Below are 18,621 nucleotides of genomic sequence, written 5' to 3' on the forward strand. Positions count from 1 at the left end.
CGGGGTAGAGCGGAGCTCGATCTGGTCTGTATTCCTGTCCGCCGGCTCACATTCTGCTGAGTCATGAGGTTTTGTGGAAGTCAGTCAACAGCAGCTCAGTGGGCTGGTGGGAGGCTGGTGGGAAACTGCTACAACAGCGGGTACCAGGGCTGATGAGCAGGCCCGCTTGAGGAAGAAGTAAAACCACCTCAGGTTCATAACAGCAATTTATTTTAAATGCCGGAGCTGGAAAAATGGGAGTGTTGTTGTGGAAAAAATCTGTACGGGTCAAGTTTCAGTTTATCAGGACATTTCTACGTTCCTTCTGTTTGTTTATACTACATAAAGTGAGGAGGAGTATTGGAGTGTGGAGTCAGGATGGATTGAAACTCGTCAGGGCACATGATGAAACATATTCCTAAAAAAGAAGAAGGGCTGCTATTAGAAGTAATTTTAATACTGTGGAATTTTTTTGTAGCATTATAAATAATACATATGGACATTTAAATAAATTAACAATAAATTGTTTTGTTTTTTTCTATCTTATCCGCATTGCTTGTATTTCAGATTATGGAGTGTTTCATGATCCCTTATTTTCAAACTACAGGTCAAATCTATTTGTTTCAATTTGCTCTTACATTCATTTTTTTATTACCGTGGGAATCACGTGTAATCTGATTTTCTGAGTTTGGTGTCTTTCATGTACTGTGTGGTTATAAAACCAGTGCATATCTGACTCTTGTCATATATATATATATATATATATATATTACTGGTGTATATATATAACATGACATTTTCTTTGAAATGCAGGGTTGTGTGAAGCTATTTTTTTTGCATTGATATATTAAAAGTACAAAAATAGAATGGTGAATGTGAAAACTCAAGACAAAAAGACTAGATTAAAATATAATCTGTGGGTGGTGTCAGTCGGTGAAGTCATGAGCTGCGTTGACTCGCAGGCTCGACTGTGTTGAACCGAGACGCTGTCGTTTCCGTCCTCTTACTCCGCTTGCACAAGATTCCTCTGTGTACAAAGTCTAAAGACATGACTGGTTGATGAATCTGTGTGTGTGCGTGCGTGTTACCGTAGTGACAAACCGACAACTGGTCCAATGTGCAACCAGGTCAAAGTCTTCACCGTGCAGGGTTCACCGTTGTTGATGTTGCTGTGCTGTCGTTGCAAAAGCAAAACGACACAGAGCTTGTATTTATTTAGTTTTTACACATTTTTAGGTTATTTGTGTTCAAAAACATGAAGATGTTTGAATATAAGAGCAAATATGGAAGAAAGGTTGAATTGTCTACGGGGCAGTGTGTCACTAATAGTCACCAGGTCACATGGTGAAAATATGACCTCAGGTTTCTCATTTCTGAGTGGAATCTCCTTAAAATCCTTCATTGATATATAAATAGAAAAAATTGCAAGTTTTAATTGTTCAAATTATGAAGAAAAAAGAAGATGAAATGAATTTGTTAGTATTAACAGCACTAAACTGGAACCCTAACCCCCGGCCTGGTCTCCAATGACTTGCTCTGAACCTGCTCTGATAGACATCACATTTCTCGAGGGGGTGTTTTTGTGTCCCGTCGGCGCTACGCTGAAAGGAAGCTGATGTTTTAGTGATAAACATACCATGAATTCTCAGCCTCACATGTATTATCAGTGAAGCAGCTGTCGACTCGGGGCATGATGTCATCGCAGATAACAGTCTGGGCTCTGTGGATTGCAGCTTTGAGAGTCGTGCGAGCTGCTTTGCCTCGACGTCCGGCCGCAGCGCTACTTCAGCGAGCTCTTCCTGCCATCTTCTCCTCGACTGCCCGTCCACCCACCCACCCTCACTCGCTCCCTTTCCCTCCCACTCGTGCTTCTCTACAGCGGAGTGCTGCAGTCGGGAGGAATCATGGAGGCTGGCTGTGTCGTTGCCGCGTTGATTGAGCATGCTGCCTCAGGACCCCAGGATGAACCAGGAAGTTGTGACGTCCTTCAGCGGTGAGCTACTCTCCTTTGTCAGCTGATGACGATCGCGCGGAGCTACGTAGATGCTCACCGGGAGACATGATGACATGACGCATGAATAAATGTCGTGGAGGGCGGAGCTTAAATGTACTGCTGAGTCCAGAGGGGGGGAAACGAATCCCGCTTAAAGGTCCATCAGCTCCAGAGCTCATGATATTTCCAGTAATTTTACACTGTGTGCATGTAATTAGCGCTGTCGCTGTGGAGCACATGAATTACACTGTGTCATTGTTCTTCACCTCATGACCTGATCTCATCAGGCTGAATCACTGTGACAGATCCAAGGCCCGTCTGCCTCTCTTTGTTGCTCATAATGCTTGAGCTGAATTAACCTCGCCCTCCTTTCCCAAATGCATTGAGTCACTTTTCAAGCCGAGTTTTTTTGTGTGTTTTTCTTGAAGCACTCCCCTTCTGGGAGGATTGCCTTTGTGGTCCTCTGAATAGATGAGCTTTGCTTTCCTTAACTCGCACAAAAGACGCCGTGGCTTTTTGTTGACACTGCTATTGTGTGAGATGCTATTCTCAGAAGTTATTCATCTGCTTCAAGTATTTGTTCACATTAAAATCAGTTCAAATGAGATTTTCTCTGGTTTTATTCCCCTCTGAATCTCTTTTTGGGCCACACTGAGAGCCAAGGCCCACTATTGTAAATTTACGTCTCACTTGCTCCCTCTGGTGTATTTTTGAAAAAGCTGCAAATCTTATTTGGGCACCGATACTGCACGGATGTCAACATTATGAAATCACCTTTCAGGTGTTTTAACTTTTGCATGTGATTTTCCTGTCTGTTTCTGCAGCCATTTTCCACCATTTACTGACCTGGGTGAAGATGAAGGCAGAACCAACAACCTTCCAGAAGAGAAACAGCAACAGCAGACGTCCACTGCCATGGTTCACTCCCACACTCAAAACTCTGACTCATTGATGTGGAAAAAAAAAGAAAAGAAAAACACATACTGGGCCATTTTTTCAGCAAACTAGGAATTTGTTGTTTTCTGATTGATGCACACAGATTAGAAGACATGACATGCATGAACAGCGGTCGGCAGGGTTACAACAGCATTACAGAATGGGATTACAATAGCGGTGCGGTAAAGAGTTCAAAAACGGAATAGAGTTTTCAGTCCATCTGGATTTTTCTCTTGTTTTTTCCTATAATTAAACATTTTGGGGTGCAATTTGTTGTTTAAATAGCCTCTAACAGATTTTTAAGCCTTGCTTAAGCCTTACTGAATTGCTTTGAGTAGTGGGCAGCACAGTATCATCGCTTTTTGGTGTAACAGCGGTCACATAAAGTCATGTGGGGGGGGGGTGCCTAACCCTAACCCTTTATAACATCCTTTTATTACCAAATAAATGGCTTTCGCAGTCTTCCTGTGCATCACTGGCGATCTTTTCATGTCTACTCCATCCTTTTTGCAGGTCAGGAGTGATGACATCACAGCCGAGCCCCTGCTGCGCTCCTGCGTTAGCACGGCCAGCATGAAGGTCAAGAACATGAAGAAGTAGGTGCTGTCAGTGACTGTGCTGTAGCTGAAACAGGGCTGTTATCCAGGCTAGTGAAACAAGGAGCTATGAAATGGCACAGACAGAAGGAGCAGCCTCCATCTCGTCTCCTACTCCTACACATACAGGCCTAATGTATTTGTCTTTCTTTTTTCTCTGTGCTTTTACCTCCATCCATTTTGCTTTGTTTTTTTGAATGCTGCTCCGTTTTTTTAGGCTTACATTCCCTAAAGGTCATTTCCCCAGGCTGGCAGAGTGCGCCCATTTCCACTATGAGAATGTCGACTTTGGCAACGTTCAGGTGAGTCCTGGAAATACTTGCCTTCGGCAGCAGTCATGCACTACGTTTCACGTTTGCCTTTTTTTAAATGTGCAAGAAATGCATCCGTCATGAAATGCAGCATGGGAGAGAAATCAATACTTTGTTCTTCTGGAACTTCTTGCTCTTCTTCTTCTTCTCACATTTAATCTATAAGGGTATCATTTTACCAGGAGGAGCCACATAATATGTGTTTGTCCACCATCATGTTGAAATGATGGTGTTCATGGTAAAATGCCCAAATATATATTTGATGATCACCATGAAGTTTGGTGCAGGTGTTTGTGTTCCTATTAGGGTGAGCATTGACAAACGTGCTAACATGATATTAAGTAGGTGAAAGTAGATTTTTTTTTTCCTGCCTGCATTGTCATCGTGAGCATGCTAGCATTGAGCTCAGAGCATAGCCCTATTATACCAGAAGCATGACTGCAGACTGTCTTTAAATATCCTGTCATCATGGGTTTGATGCAATTATTTTGCACAGATTGACTCTCATCAGTTGAAAAAACAAACATTTGAATGTATTTAATTATTCATATGTTTAAGAGTGAGCATGTTTGAAGAGGTATTAATGGAGGACGACGCTCAGTCACTTTAAATGACTTTTAACATCTGGTGAATCTCAGTGCAGTTCAGGCTGCTGGCCAACAGAGGGCAGTACAGACTTCTATCTACAACAAGAAGCTGCCAATGCAGTGCATGACTCGTGCATGCATGAAGCCAGCCTACCTTACATCTGTTTCCAGGACGGCTTCATCAGTAAAGTGAAACAGCACCATCGTGACCTTGGTCACCTTGAAAAGCTTCACATGGTCAACAAAAGAGAGAATTTCTGCACACACACACCCGTGCACATTCAGTGCCACTCTGAAATCAGTTGAGGTTTGCTCTTAGTTCTGCATGTCATCGTCTAAAAGACCAGCTTTTCTCCTTGTTTATCCACAATTTGTCTGCTCCTATATTCAGACGGTGGCAGCAGGAAGGGAAGCTACTGATCAGGTGTCATGTATCCTAATGGCAGAGCAGCAGAAGGACAGCAGACTGCCTCTGTCTGCAGTCAGTCTCCCTGATCCCTCTGCCGATTAGCATCAGTCGCCGCCTAGAGGGTGACACGAAGGAGACTTCTTTTTGAGGGCTCGCCCTTATACCTTGCACAGCTTCATTTCTGTATGATGGATGATTATGTGAATCTGTGTTGAGCCACTCAAACACCGCCCTTTGTTACCAAAGTAAGGAGAGCAATCGAGAGAGCAACGGAAAGGGAGATGGGGGGGGAGGGCGATGGATGCAAAGTACAGGAGCGGGGGGAGGGGGAAAGGATGGAAAGCGGCTAGCAGGAAAGGGGTGAGCAACACAGGGGGGGGGAGCATCCTTTTTTAATATATTTTCTGCTCTGAATACAGCAGTGATAGCGAGGCAGTCCCGAACCTCCTGATTGAGTATTTTATGTCAGGCCGCAGTCGAGTCCAGAGCAGCTTTTAAAACAGGGATTGGCTTGTTGGAGGATCTTACTCAGGTCCAGGACCGCGTCACACAAAGAGAGTCCCTCTTCCTGCAGCTGCAGATGGATGTCTGAGATGCCTTAGAGGCAGGTAAACTGAATATGTGTTGTGATTGTGCACCGACGCAGAGTGGGCATCAAAGATGTGAGCATCATACAGGAAGTGATGCTTAAGCATGACTGGAAATCTAGATTTAATTTGTCTGTTTCCTTGCTCCGTTTATGTAATGCAAGACTTTGTTTTTTTTTTTATATATATTTTATTTATCTTGGTTGATCTTTAATTCTCTGTACGAATGTGTCTTCATCCTCCACCCTTACTGTACTTGATTCAGACAGTTAGTATCGGAGCGTATTTCAAGCAGATCCTCCTCCATGACTTATTGAAGAACAATCTTTCATTGCGCCTTCAGAAACTAGGTCGTTGTCTTGTGCAGCAGTATAATGTGGATGAGTTGCTTACAGTTATAAATAACCAGAACTTCCCTTCTGGGCCTTTGTCTGTCAAGGTACTCCTAAACTCCAGCTTTGATTTTCCTCTGTTGTGGGGAAAGAATGAAACCGGATATATGCTAAAACTACGAGCCCTAATATCGTACCAGTTTATGTATTATTCATCCATATTGTGGGAATTATAGTGAAGCTTTCCTAAAATGTACTTTTATTTCAGAGAAATCTTAATCTCAGATTTTTAGATCTTGTTTCTGCAGGTTTCTCCGGCGAATAAACGGATTCTGACGCAGATTTTTTAAAGAAGTGTGGTTTTTTTTTTTGCATTGAAAATCCTTAGAAAACATTTTGACAGATTTCTTTTTCAGGGAATCCTTGTCTTTTTCTTTAATAGCTGACGTTTGCAGAGGGCCAGAACGAAGGACCCAAGACTGGTCTAGACTCCAAAGAGCTGGTCTTTCTGATCCAGATTGGTTGCCAGGTAACATCACTCATTCATCACATCCAGAAAATATGAAGTAGAATAATATCTTAAATTACTTTGTAACCCCCCCCCCCCCCTCACTTCTCTGTGTCAGGGCCGAAGCTGGCTGGTCAAGAGATCGTACGAAGACTTCCGCGTTCTCGACAAACACCTGCACTTGTGCATTTATGACCGCCGTTACTCAGAGCTCGTCGAGCTGCCGAGAAACGACACGTTAAAGGACACTGCTGAGGTACCACCGAGCAGCATCGTGTTTAGACACGGGTCTATCTGATGATGTATTTAGTCCGTTTAGTCAGTGTTGAGTGGGAAATATCAGACTAGAGGAAATGTTCACAACAATTTGTTTCCATTCAGTCAGTAACAAAGATGCTGGCCAGCTACCTGTCCCGCTTCTCAGCCATCGCTGACAACAAGATCAACTGTGGTCCAGTGCTGACATGGATGGAGGTATCAATACAACAAACAGAGAAGATATTTAATCGATTTATTACCTCCGCCGAGGAGGTTATGTGTTCGTCTGCGTTGGTTTGTTAGTCTGTCTGTTTGTCCATTTGTTCTTTTAGCAAGATAACTCAAAACGTTCTGAATCTGGATGAAATTATCAGGAAATGTTGGGAACAGTTTACAACATTTTGGTGATGATCCACAAGAGATAATGGATTCTTGGTTCACCAATTATTAAATTGGTATCAGCTAAACTACACCATAGGAAATATCAGGAAACTACTGATTGGTTATCTTAATTAAACCACCCTCATTAACATATTCATTGATTTAAGTGCCAGTCTTGGACGATGATGAGTTCATTATTTTCTTTCCAGATTGACAACAAGGGGAACCATCTGCTGGTGTCTGAGGAGGCCTCCATCAACGTCCCTGCTATTGCGGCTGCCCACGTCACCAAACGTTACACAGCCCAGGCCACCGACGAGCTGACCTTTGAGGTGACCTCTGACGGAGCCCAGCGTCGTTTCTTGTGCTCAGCCGTGTCGGACTTGGTCCTCACTGTCTCTTCCTCTGTGATCCAGGTGGGAGACATTGTGTCGGTCATAGACATGCCTCCAAAAGAAGACACAGGGTGGTGGCGAGGGAAACACGGTTTTCAGGTGACGCGCCTGAAACTACTTCATTAATGCTTCCATGGAGGTTGTTTTCATGCCTTTTTGTTTGTTTGTTTAGGTTTTCAACAGGATTCTGTGTAAACTACCAAATAGATTTCCATGAAATTTGGTGTGATGGGAAAGACCCAAATTAATTTTGATGCGGATGCATGGTTCTTCTGCTCGAACATTTGAGTCTGGTGGTTTTAGTGGATTGGCTTCTACGAGTGTGTGCAATTTGGTTCATGTTCAAATTAAAATCCAGATTGACTAGATTTAAAAGCTTGGCTGTTGCAAATCCACGAACCTTAAATGATATACGTGGATCAAATGCACCTGGACACAGTTTTTGGTGGCTGAAATGCAAACACCTGCTGACATCTCATCTAACTGAGAGCTAATTAAGTCGTGTGCGATTTGAGGTTTGCTATTGTATTACGACAAATCCCACCTGACTGGATATCAATGGGTGCAACAGGAAGTGTAACGACACTTTAAAATGGTAAATGGACTGCACTTAAACACCTTCACGGTGTCCAAAGCGCTTTACCATTAAGCCTCGCATTCACCCGCTCACCGTCCTTGCCCAAGGACACTTTGACACGTGGACAGACAGAGCTGGGATTCAAACCGCTTACCTACCGGCCGCTGGACGACCCGCTCTACAGACTGAACCATTTCCTTCTTAAGTCTCTCACTGTGCGTCAGTGACACCGTTAGATGTGTTATTAACGCTTCTGTCATCGTGCAGGTCGGTTTCTTTCCCTGCGACTGTGTCGAGCTGATAAATGACAAGATCCCTCCCAGCGTTCAGAGCTCCGTGCCGAAACCAGGTATTTCTCGCTGTTTGTGCTGCCGCCTCGTGATTTATTGAATCCTTGCTGCAGTGATGTGAGACGCATTGATTACATGTGTGCATTACGTGAGTCCCTGAGTGTGTGTGTGCATCATCTTAATCAGTGTGTAAGAAGCATGGAAAGCTGGTAACGTTCCTGAGGACTTTCATGAAGTCTCGACCGCCGCCCCAGAAGCTGCGGCAGCGAGGTATCCTCAGAGAACGCGTGTTTGGCTGCGACCTCGGGGAGCATCTTCACAACTCGGGACACGAGGGTAAATCATTGCTTTTATTTCCTCTTTTAGTTTCTGTTATGCAATTCTTACCTGCTGGCAAGTTACACTGGAACGTTTCAAACTCGAAATACCCCAAGAAGGGATAACACGGTGAAGCCAATGCCTGTGCGGCGGATTTGTGGTTCATTGTTTGATGTGAACGGAGTTGTTGGTGTGAATGGCTACTTCCTGTTTATCAGCCGGATGAGCAACAGCATAGATCTTCAGATTGTTGAAAGCTGGGTTTTTTTTTACCCTTCATTTTTTAAGGAGAGATCAGTCTGTGTCAGTTTCTCGTATAGCCACGTGGGGAGTGGCCCCGCGATGCGCTGGCGACGTGTCCGGGGTGTACCCCGCCTCATAGTCACCTGGGATAGGCTCCAACCACACCTGTGATAAGCCCATAAGGGATTTCCAACCTTTTTTATGCCATGGACTCCTAGAAAACTTTAAATAGGTTCTTGCAACCCCCCTACAAAAGTAATATCTCATATGAAGATGAAGGTATTAGCAAAAATGATAAATGCATTCTTAAATTATTATTATTATTATTTGTATTTATGTAATTATTTATTTTGCAAAATTGCAGAATCCAATTCACCCCCCTTCATCCGACTGAAGAGAAACTCCAGCCTCTCACTGTCGCCTGTGTCTTCTAGTCCCTCAGGTCGTGAAGAGCTGCGCAGACTTCATCGAGAAACACGGGGTTGTGGATGGAATTTACAGACTGTCTGGGATTTCCTCCAACATCCAGAAACTGAGGTTTGGACCCATATCAGTAATTAAACGGATTAAAGCTTTAACCTGAAATGGTTTGTTGTATGACGGGAACCTCACAGGTGCAGCGCTGTATGTTATTTATTGTTTTTAAAAATACAAATAGATAGAATCCATTCTTCTCTATTATTTTTCTTGTATATTTTATGGTTGCAGCGATGTTTGGATTTGTTTCAGTTCAGTTTCGTTCAGCAGAAGCCGCGTATGGCGTTACAGTGTCCTCCTAGTTTTTGTGTTTTCATCATGACAGATGGGCAGCAGGACGACTCCCACTCGCTTCTATATTTTCCTCTTCATTTCTGTCATCCAGACACGAGTTTGACTCTGAGCAAATCCCAGACCTGACCAGAGACATCTTCAGACAGGACATTCACTCCGTGGGTTCCCTGTGCAAGCTGTACTTCAGGGAGCTGCCCAACCCTCTGCTGACCTACCAGCTCTATGACAGATTCTCAGTAAGGGCCATGGTGGGGAATGGAAATCGGTGCGGCTGTTAGACCAGTAAAGCCTTTTAAGGGTAACATCCTTTTGCTTGGCGGTAATCAAAGAACTAGATACGGAATGTAAAATTTCAGCCCATGGCTAAGTACTAAAAAAAGGGGTCATTGCACAGCAGGGGGGACGAGCACACTAAAACAGAATAGCAGATTAAGTGAGACTGGCTGCTCTGAAAAACAAAGCCCAAAAAGAAAAGCAGATGAAGAGAGCAGGAAGGCTGAGGCTACTCTGCTGGGAGCATCAGCCCAGCGTTGATGCACTGCTTCATTCTCTGTGCTAACAGGAGGCTGTTTCTGCAGCCACAGATGAGGAGAGGCTGGTCAAGATCCACAATGTCATCCAGCAGCTGCCCCCTCCACATTACAGGTTAGAGCTCCGTGTTGCACCCTGGTGGCCAGAAGTGGTACTGTGTGCCCTCTGCTACATTTACATTGTTGTATTTCTATGTAAATAGGGGGTTATCTTTTTATTCACCTTTTGTATGTCTTTTTTTAAATTTTCAATTGAAATATATAATAAACATTGACCCTTCTTTATCCACAGGACGTTGGAGCACCTCATGAGACACCTCTCCCATCTGGCCACCTTCAGCTCCGTCACTAACATGCACACTAAGAACCTGGCTATTGTCTGGGCGCCTAACCTCCTCAGGTGACTCCTACATTATTCATCCTATTCTGTGCAGCTCCATGCAAACAGCCAAGCTGACGCTGTAAGGCCAAAGTCACTCATTGCTTCAGATGTCCCAGGGACAGTGAAGTGGGGCATGTCTCAACGGTCCAGAGCCCTGAAATAGGCTGCGCTGTCCCCTAACTGCGTTTCAGGTCCAGACAGATCGAGTCGGCCTGTTTTAGTGGAACGGCTGCCTTCATGGAAGTGCGCATCCAGTCGGTGGTGGTGGAGTTCATACTCAACAACACTGAGGCTCTCTTCAGCCCTAAACTCAGTGCCATCATACGGGAAAGCACAGGTAGCTGAAATGGGATACAGCGTGAAGTGTTGTGCCCAATCTGAGGTTCTATTATGTCTCTCACACATCTCCAAACACCTACTCGCAGGGAACAACAACTTATCCAGACCCAAGTCCCTGCTGGTCTGCTCCCCATCCACAAAGTTGCTGTCTCTGGAAGAGGCCCAGGCTCGCACCCAGGCCCAGCTGGGCTCCCCGGCCACCCCCCCCTGCGTCAGCCACAGTGACTACATTGAGGTTGGGGAGGGACCCGGAGCTCTTCTTGGCAAGTTCCACACAGTCATCGAGCTTCCAGTGGAGAGGTAGATTTCTCAAACCCTAATTTGTTTGAGTACGTCACAATGCTTCGGAATGTGTTTGGTCATATTTTGTAGTGCTGTACAGTGTAGTTCACACATTACTGTAAAAAGCTGTTAACTACAGAGGAACCTCGGGTCTCTAACATAATTCCTTCTGCAAAAAAAAACGGCTCGGCTCCACTCGTCAGTTCAAACTCCGAAAATCTTTGACTTCCGAGGCATTTTAAACTGCATTTTTTGTTCGAGAACCGAGGTTCCACTGTAATTTCATTTCATTCATTTGTTCTGTGAATATTGACAAATAACAACAACTATTTTCTGGTTGCATCTGTTTCTGTGTGACAATTTGCAGCTTTTCTTGAATCAGAAATCTATTAGTTCGGTTTTTTTTAATGGTTTTTTGTACTAATTCACTGCATTTGAAGCTGTAACCTTGAAACCAGGATGTTTTTTTCCTGGCCATCCCCCCCCCCCCCTCCCCATCTTTTTAATGCTTGTGTGAGGTCACTAGAAACTTTGGAAACGACATATGAAACAGGGATCCAGAGGTTGATCTGTTTCTATTGCAGCAAGCGGCCTCCTGCTAAAGCTAAGAAGTCGCCTGTGGGAAACTGGCTCTCCTTTTTCCATCTGGGCAAATCCCAGTCTGTGTCGAAACGTAAACTGAAGCGACACCCCAGCGAGCCTAATGAGATAAAGAGCATTGCACTGCCAGGTCAGCCCACTTCCACTGTTACACAAGCAACGTTGTTTTTTCCAACACGAGAACCTTTCCTTTTGCACGTTTTAAATTAACTACTCTAGATGTTAGATGCATTCAAATATTTTCCGTCTCTTAATCAGTGAGAATGCAATAAATTGTGAAACATTATTTGCAGGTGGAAGAGGGGATAGCGGCACGTTGCGCTCTACCAAAAGCGAGGAGTCCCTCACCTCTTTGCATAACGTAGAAGGTGCGTGGTCACTACATCAAACACGTTCTACACGGCAATGCCCTGCTTTGTTGGCGTTGATGTGCGTGTTTGTCTCCATCTCAGGGGACCCTCGGAATTACCGCCCTCGCAGACCTCGTTCGACTAGCCAGGCCATTTCTGTCGTCCGTAGAGATGACCAGTCTCACACCAGAAGTAAAGGCGACCACAGAACACACCCACTGACTGATAGGAACGCTGGTTCTGATCGGGGCCACAGCACAGCGTGCGTTTCACCTCCACAACAGGAGGACGATCTCGATCTTTGTCCACCTGCTGCAGGCATCTCCAGTTTGGACTTTGACCCCATGTCTTTTCAGTGCAGCCCACCCTCAGCTATTCCTGGACTGCAACACACCAAAGGTGGAAACAAAGGGAGCAAGAGTGTGGGATGCTCCAGCGAGTCGGAGCCGATCTCCTCTCCTAACAACAACATCAGCAGCTCTCAGTCGCCAGATATTAGCCCGATTCTCGGCAATGGAGGAAGGGAGGCTACCCCGAAGTCGCTCTCCCCTAAACTCAGGAAGAAATCTTTTAAGACACAAGCAGATGTTCAGCGAGCATCTGATTCTTCTCCACTCCTCCTGTCGGTGCCTCCCCCAGGGGAGAAGCGTGAAGGCCAGCTGGCTGAAGGAAAGGTGGGGAGACCGTCCTACCAACACCGCAGCCCAGCGTCAGCGCTGACGGACCTCAGTCAGTCTGCACAGAACCTGCCTGATCCAGGTCAGTACACCTCCTCTTTAACATTACACATGCTATACTCTTTATACTTAGCACACATAGCTCATTCTATAGTTTCTTATGAAAGCTTTTGTGTTTTGTCCCATCATGTCTTACCATAGCTCTGTTTGTCCTGTCATACTGTAGCGTTGTTTGTCTTATCCCTCCCCAGGAGCAGCTGGACTTATGAGTTCAGTGTCTGTTCTCCTTCCTCACCCTCCCTCGACGAGTGCCGCACGCAAGTTGGCTTTGGCTCTGGCTGAGTCGGCCCATATGGCCAGCAGCGGCGCCCAGAGAACAGGCGACATCCCATCCCACCGTTTTCGGAGAGCGGAAGCTCCTCACGTCCAGGAAAAACCACCCCGGCCCTCCGTCCTCAATCTGAGAGACCCCTCCCAAAATGACTCCCAGTGGCAAACGTCAGCGCGCAACCCCATGGGAAGCCACTGCTGCCGTCATCCCGTTCATTTCCTTCCTGCTCACCTCGACTCTGAGCCGCTGCAGGTCACCGACGGACAGGAAAGTATAAGTAATTTAACACCTAATGTCAGCCCGCTCGGCTGGGGGAGTTTGGAGGATTGCAGCGCGGAGAGGAGCGACTCCAGAGCGGAAAAAGAGCTCAGAGATGTCACACGAGGAGAACCCACCTGTCAGAGCGTCGGCGTTTCAACGCCCACTCAGCCCGCATGCTCCACTCACAGCCAGTCAACGTCGCCTGTGTACGTGAACACCGACTCGATCAATATATTTAATTTCCGTGCAGTTCTGGCAGAGACCTCCATGCCTGCCTCCATCGAGGAGGTCCTCCCGCGCTCGCTGCAGCCCCCCCCATCGCATCTCTACAACCCAGAGGAGCCACCTCTAGGCCCTTCTGAGGATGTCTACAGTATTCATCGCCATCAGCATCATCGGCCGATTCAAGCAGGACGACTGCCTGCACGTCGCTGCCTTCGGCCAGGAGCTCTACCGCGCTACCAGTTTGGGCAAAAGGGCGTGTACAGGCAGTCCTCTGAGGGTCACTGCAGCACTTTAGGGTTCAGACACCCATGGCCGCCTCATTACGGACATCAACGCTGCGATGAGCACCTTATCAGTGGCCACCTCAGCCCATGGCAGAGATCAGAAGATAGGATGCTTTGGCAGCCGGCCATCCGGAGGGCTCGCTCCTTCCATGCTCCTCAGCTTAGTCGCTATGAGCTGGCAGAGAGGGCAGACGTCCTGCCGCCTGATTCGCTGTTTTATACCGAGCACATGTCCAGCCAGGAGGTGCCCTATCAGAGGCTGATTCAGACTGGCATCAGCTCGGTTCAGCCACAGTTTGAGAACAGCCGCGCCGACTATCGTTACAGCCCCTATTTTGACATTAACCCAATCGATGGCGCCTGCTATTACGTGGAGGCTGGCCAGCAACGCGGCGTCCAACACGGCCAGCCCAACACAATGCGTTCCAAAAGGGAAAGCAGGCAATCCGATTACTATAACTACTCTCCTAAACGCCTCCCACCCATGAACAGGGAGTTTCACGTGGAAAGCAGGGATGCAGAAATGTTTGAAAGATTTGCTTATCGGCCAGTCAAGCACGAGGGTAAATCCAGACCTAAAAAAACATGTCTGCCCATATCACCTACTGAGAGTCCGAGCTCACCTGTTGACTCAAGGGGCACAGACGTAATGCACACGAGGAGCAGGTCAGATCCTGGAAATGCCTGCCTCCTTTCCATCAGCAGGGCGGAAAATCAAGATTCTGTATTAGCTACATCACCGACTTCCCCGAGGTCCCAACAAGCCGACCTGGAGGTCACCGATCAGCAATACGGCCAGCGGTCAAGCGCCGAACCAGGACCACACGGGGAGATGCAGATCAAGCGGCAGCCACCACTTCGAAAAGTTCCCTCACTTCCCGAAAGAGGCTGCCCGAGCCTCAAGAACGTCGAGCACAATAACAGAAGCCATACACGAGGTCACAACCAGGAGGGGTTAACGACGGCCAAGAGCGGCAGCAGCTACTCGGGTGCCGTGAAACCCGGCATCCTCAGGAGGCCGGGGAGGTCGCAGAGCACCAGAGAAAACCGCCACCACCATTATCAACACATCAAATCCTCTCTGGAGCCTGAGCAGCTGGGATATTTCTCCACTCAGCCCACCAGAAGGACACAGAGCACTAAAGTCAAGCCCACACTATACGATCACACGGAGGGGCATTATGCAACCCCCAAACCTAAATCCACAAGATCCAGCAAAGCCGGGGGTGGGTATTTGCCTAGCCAGGGCTGTATGTCTCCCCACGGGCACAGACTTCTGTCCAATGCTCTGGGCCAGGAGGTTTTTTATCACACTCCACTGAGATCTGAGGCTGGGGTCTACGAGTGATTCCAGCAACGGGTTTTTATCTGATTCCACACCGGGGCCAAAGGGAAACAGCACTTTATCCTCTGCCAGACCAACTGACTGTTGTGTTGAAAGATTATAGTTTACCCTTCAGAAGCTGCTAAAAAAAAGAGAGAGAGAAGTGAGGCTGCTGCTGGGCAACGCGCCCCCACCCATCGCTGCAAGTCTCACGTTCTCTAATGGCTTTTGATGGAGTTCAAAGGGAACAAATTTGAGTTGATTGCAGATGTTAAAATAAATATAAAACAAATAATAAAGGTAATGGTACGAGACATGCTTGATAAAAAATATTGCTTCTATATTTTATTTAATGCCTAAACAGCAAGAGATTAAAAGCTAACATAGGTTGATTTATGACTATGAATGAAGTTTAGGAATGTATATAACATAGCTTTGATGTTAATGTGTTCTGTCCGTCTAAACAACGCAGCTAACTCGCACTGTGCATTTGATGTCTATTCTGGTCTGTTCAGACGTCCACAAGCACTTTTGAGAATAACTGTGTCTGAAGCCCGTTTGTCTTAACATGGCGTACATGAAACCTCGTGATTGACGATACACAATTATTTTTTTTCCGTGACAAGCTGCTTGCTTTGAGTCATCGCTTACAGTAAATGCTATATCGGCACTTTCAAATGGGGGGGGGGGGGGGGGGGGGGTGAACGGTAACGTCATGCTTTCTAATTTTGCTTTTTGTCTTTGTCTTTATCCTTGATTTTCTTTATCGCACATTGTATAATTCAATCTTGACATAATAATTTCTAAGGTCAAAGCTACCATGGCAAACTATGCTGGCCGTGCAGTCAATGCAAACGAGCTCATTGAGTTAGGTGAAACAGTGTATTTTGTACGCCGTCGTGGTTTTGTCACAAAATTGAGATGCTTTTCCTCTTTTAGGGAACTTTTAACAATGTTGTGTTTTACATAAATTATGTTTTACGCATATTAAAGGTGTTTCAAATACAAATATGTAGGCCAGGCTGTTTGGTTAAGATATGTTAAATGAGTTATTTTAGTGAGCCTTTAAAAAAAATAAAGATATATCAATAATTGAAGTTTGTCGAATAATTTTGTGCTTGCTTTTTTTTTTTTTACGGAAGATAATTGGAGATTGCATGTCAAGAGGTATCGCTACTGACCCTGCTCTACTCATGCTTTTCCCTTAAATTGTTGCACATCTCTTCGCCCTGTAAGCACAGCTAAGCAGAACCGGTGTTTGCCATTTTTGTTATGTGTTACAAAAACCAAAAAACCCATTAGCCATTAGAGGAAAAGAGTCTGCCTTAGCTCATTTCATGTGAGCAGAATCCAACTCTACAAATCTTTTAACACTCCAAGCCCTGTAATCCGAATAAATGTCAAATATATGAAAAACAAATATCAGCGTTACAACGATCATTAGATTATTGATTTCTGGCAAAAGTCGATAAAATAACACAGTGAACCTTTACTTCTGGGACTCGGTGGTGGGTGTTGGTTGGAGGTCATTTGCATCCTTCTTTCACTGATCCTTGAACACTTCAATGCAGCATCTCGTGTCTGTGCAGCGAGGCATCTCCAACGCGCGGAGGCGAGTCCTGAGAACGGCAGAGCGCCGGTAGCTTGTGCTACAGCACCAGGAGGCACAAGAAGAGCAAACAAGCCTTTGGAAGAGGAGAAACGTCCTCTTCAAAGAACAGCATTCAAATGTCAGAACCACTGACACGTTTTCTTTTCAGAGTAACTGGTCCCCGTCCCCCCCCCCCCCCACACACACACACACACACACACACACAGCCCAACAACAAGAGCTGACAATAGTTTCCAACTTGGTCATTCTGGCAGTTCTAGTGGATAGAAAAAACATTCGGGGAAATGAAAAAGAGCGCTATGACAAATAAAAATGAAACATGAAAAAAAGAATGAATAGCGAATAAAGTGTTTTTCCTCTCTCTATTTTCCAGCTGGACTTCTTCTGAGCTCTCCCCACTCGTTGGCAGCTGCCTGCAGCTCAATGGAGAACGCCATCCACCATCGGGTGGCGCTGTAGCACTGAAGAAATGTTAGGGCTCAGAGGGGTTGAGGGACCCCTGCTGTGCTTCTCATATACCAGCATCTGTTAATAGCAATGTAGAGCATCCTAAATATTGATTTGCATTCTGTTCTTAGTGGTGGTTACTATAGCAACTAACGTGAACGATGATTCAAATACTCCCAGTTGATCAGATCATTCTGCAGATAATGTTTGGTCATTATGGACGCAGGCCTGATCGTAGCTTAAAGTACGTTAGGGAGCTGGATGACAATCAGAAGGAAACGGAGGTTGTCTTGGCGATTGTTGCTTTTTTGACATTATTAGTGTTGGAGCTCAGATAAAAACAACCTCCCATTCACAGCTGACTGAAAGGCTCGGTCTGTAGCAAAACCCATTAAGAGAGGCTGTGAACTCAAAGCGATGTCTCCTGGCAGCTCTGCATTGCTTCTGAGGCAGCGAGCTATTGTTTATTCATCGCCATATTGGCATTCAAAGCGCATCCTCACTGTTCTCTTTCATAACCAACAAGTTGCAATTTTATGCATTTGAAGGTTGAAGCCAAATTATTTATAGGAGACTGAAACCTGGGGAAAAACAACGGCCTCTGGCCAAATGGTTTACGTTGAGAGCAATCTTTTTCTATAGGCTATTGAATTTGCTGGATCAGAGCAAGACGTGCATGTATTATTCAGAATTTCAGAGAAAGAATTGTTGCCTTGCTCGACAGCCATCTGCTTTTTTTTTTTGGACATTGTGATACATTTTAGACAAGCTGCCTTTCAAGATCGGGTTAAATTCTTATTATTCAATCGGGGGGGGTGAAAATGACTGGGTAAATGTCTCACTCGCGTGGCTATTTGCCACAGCCTCGCTGTGGCAAATATTTAAAAAATGACTTGAGTAAGCTGGAATTGCTTGATTTCTCTGAACTGGCAGCTCTGTTTGAGGTTCAGACTTGCAGGTAGCTTTCACCTGTCTGAGAAATTATTGAAGAGCATCTGGTGCAGTATGGAGCCACAGATGAGATGTGTGAGTTGTGGGCTGCCAACCCCAAGCAGCTGCAAGGTGAAAGCACTGCCACCTCCCCAGGGACAGGTGATCTGCTGGATGATAGCTGCCCTGCACACATGGAGTTTAGAACTGTTTACATTGTGTTCACTGTCAGAATACCTTTGTAGCTGCCGTCCAAGGTATATCTAATATTTAAACCAAAGAACAAAGTTGATTGTTGATTGAACTCTCAGGGAGTAACAACCTTACTGCATATTTGGAGCTGTGTTTCTCTTCTGTCTTCATTTTTGGTTGTTCATTATTTGCCTAATGCTCCATTAAAATGCATTAATGGAACCTTCAGGTTTAGATAATATAAACCTTTCTCCACGAACCCGATCAATCATGACTGTGAAGGATAGATAGATAGATAGATAGATATTTTATTAATCCACTTCAACATGCCCCCATTAAAAAGATAAGGGTCTAATAGGAGCTAATTGATTTATTTTTCTTTCC

The 18,621-nt window shown here is 45.5% G+C and overlaps 1 protein-coding gene across 1 annotated transcript; it reads left to right on the forward strand.

Moving 5' to 3' along the window:
* The first annotated feature begins 1,883 nt into the window (after positions 1-1,883).
* Positions 1,884-15,248, forward strand: LOC137915382 (rho GTPase-activating protein 32-like). Its single transcript, XM_068758719.1, has 21 exons — positions 1,884-1,972; positions 2,797-2,890; positions 3,422-3,504; positions 3,722-3,806; positions 6,173-6,259; positions 6,357-6,494; positions 6,620-6,712; positions 7,087-7,209; positions 7,294-7,371; positions 8,117-8,198; positions 8,326-8,475; positions 9,135-9,237; positions 9,563-9,707; positions 10,034-10,116; positions 10,294-10,401; positions 10,575-10,720; positions 10,809-11,022; positions 11,589-11,734; positions 11,898-11,972; positions 12,057-12,713; positions 12,883-15,248. Exons 1-21 carry the CDS (start codon positions 1,884-1,886, stop codon positions 15,078-15,080), a joined length of 4,977 nt encoding a protein of 1,658 aa, XP_068614820.1. The 3' UTR covers positions 15,081-15,248.
* Positions 15,249-18,621: the final 3,373 nt, after the last annotated feature.

The sequence above is a fragment of the Brachionichthys hirsutus genome, unplaced genomic scaffold (assembly GCF_040956055.1).
Source record: "Brachionichthys hirsutus isolate HB-005 unplaced genomic scaffold, CSIRO-AGI_Bhir_v1 contig_992, whole genome shotgun sequence".
NCBI lineage: Eukaryota > Metazoa > Chordata > Actinopteri > Lophiiformes > Brachionichthyidae > Brachionichthys > Brachionichthys hirsutus.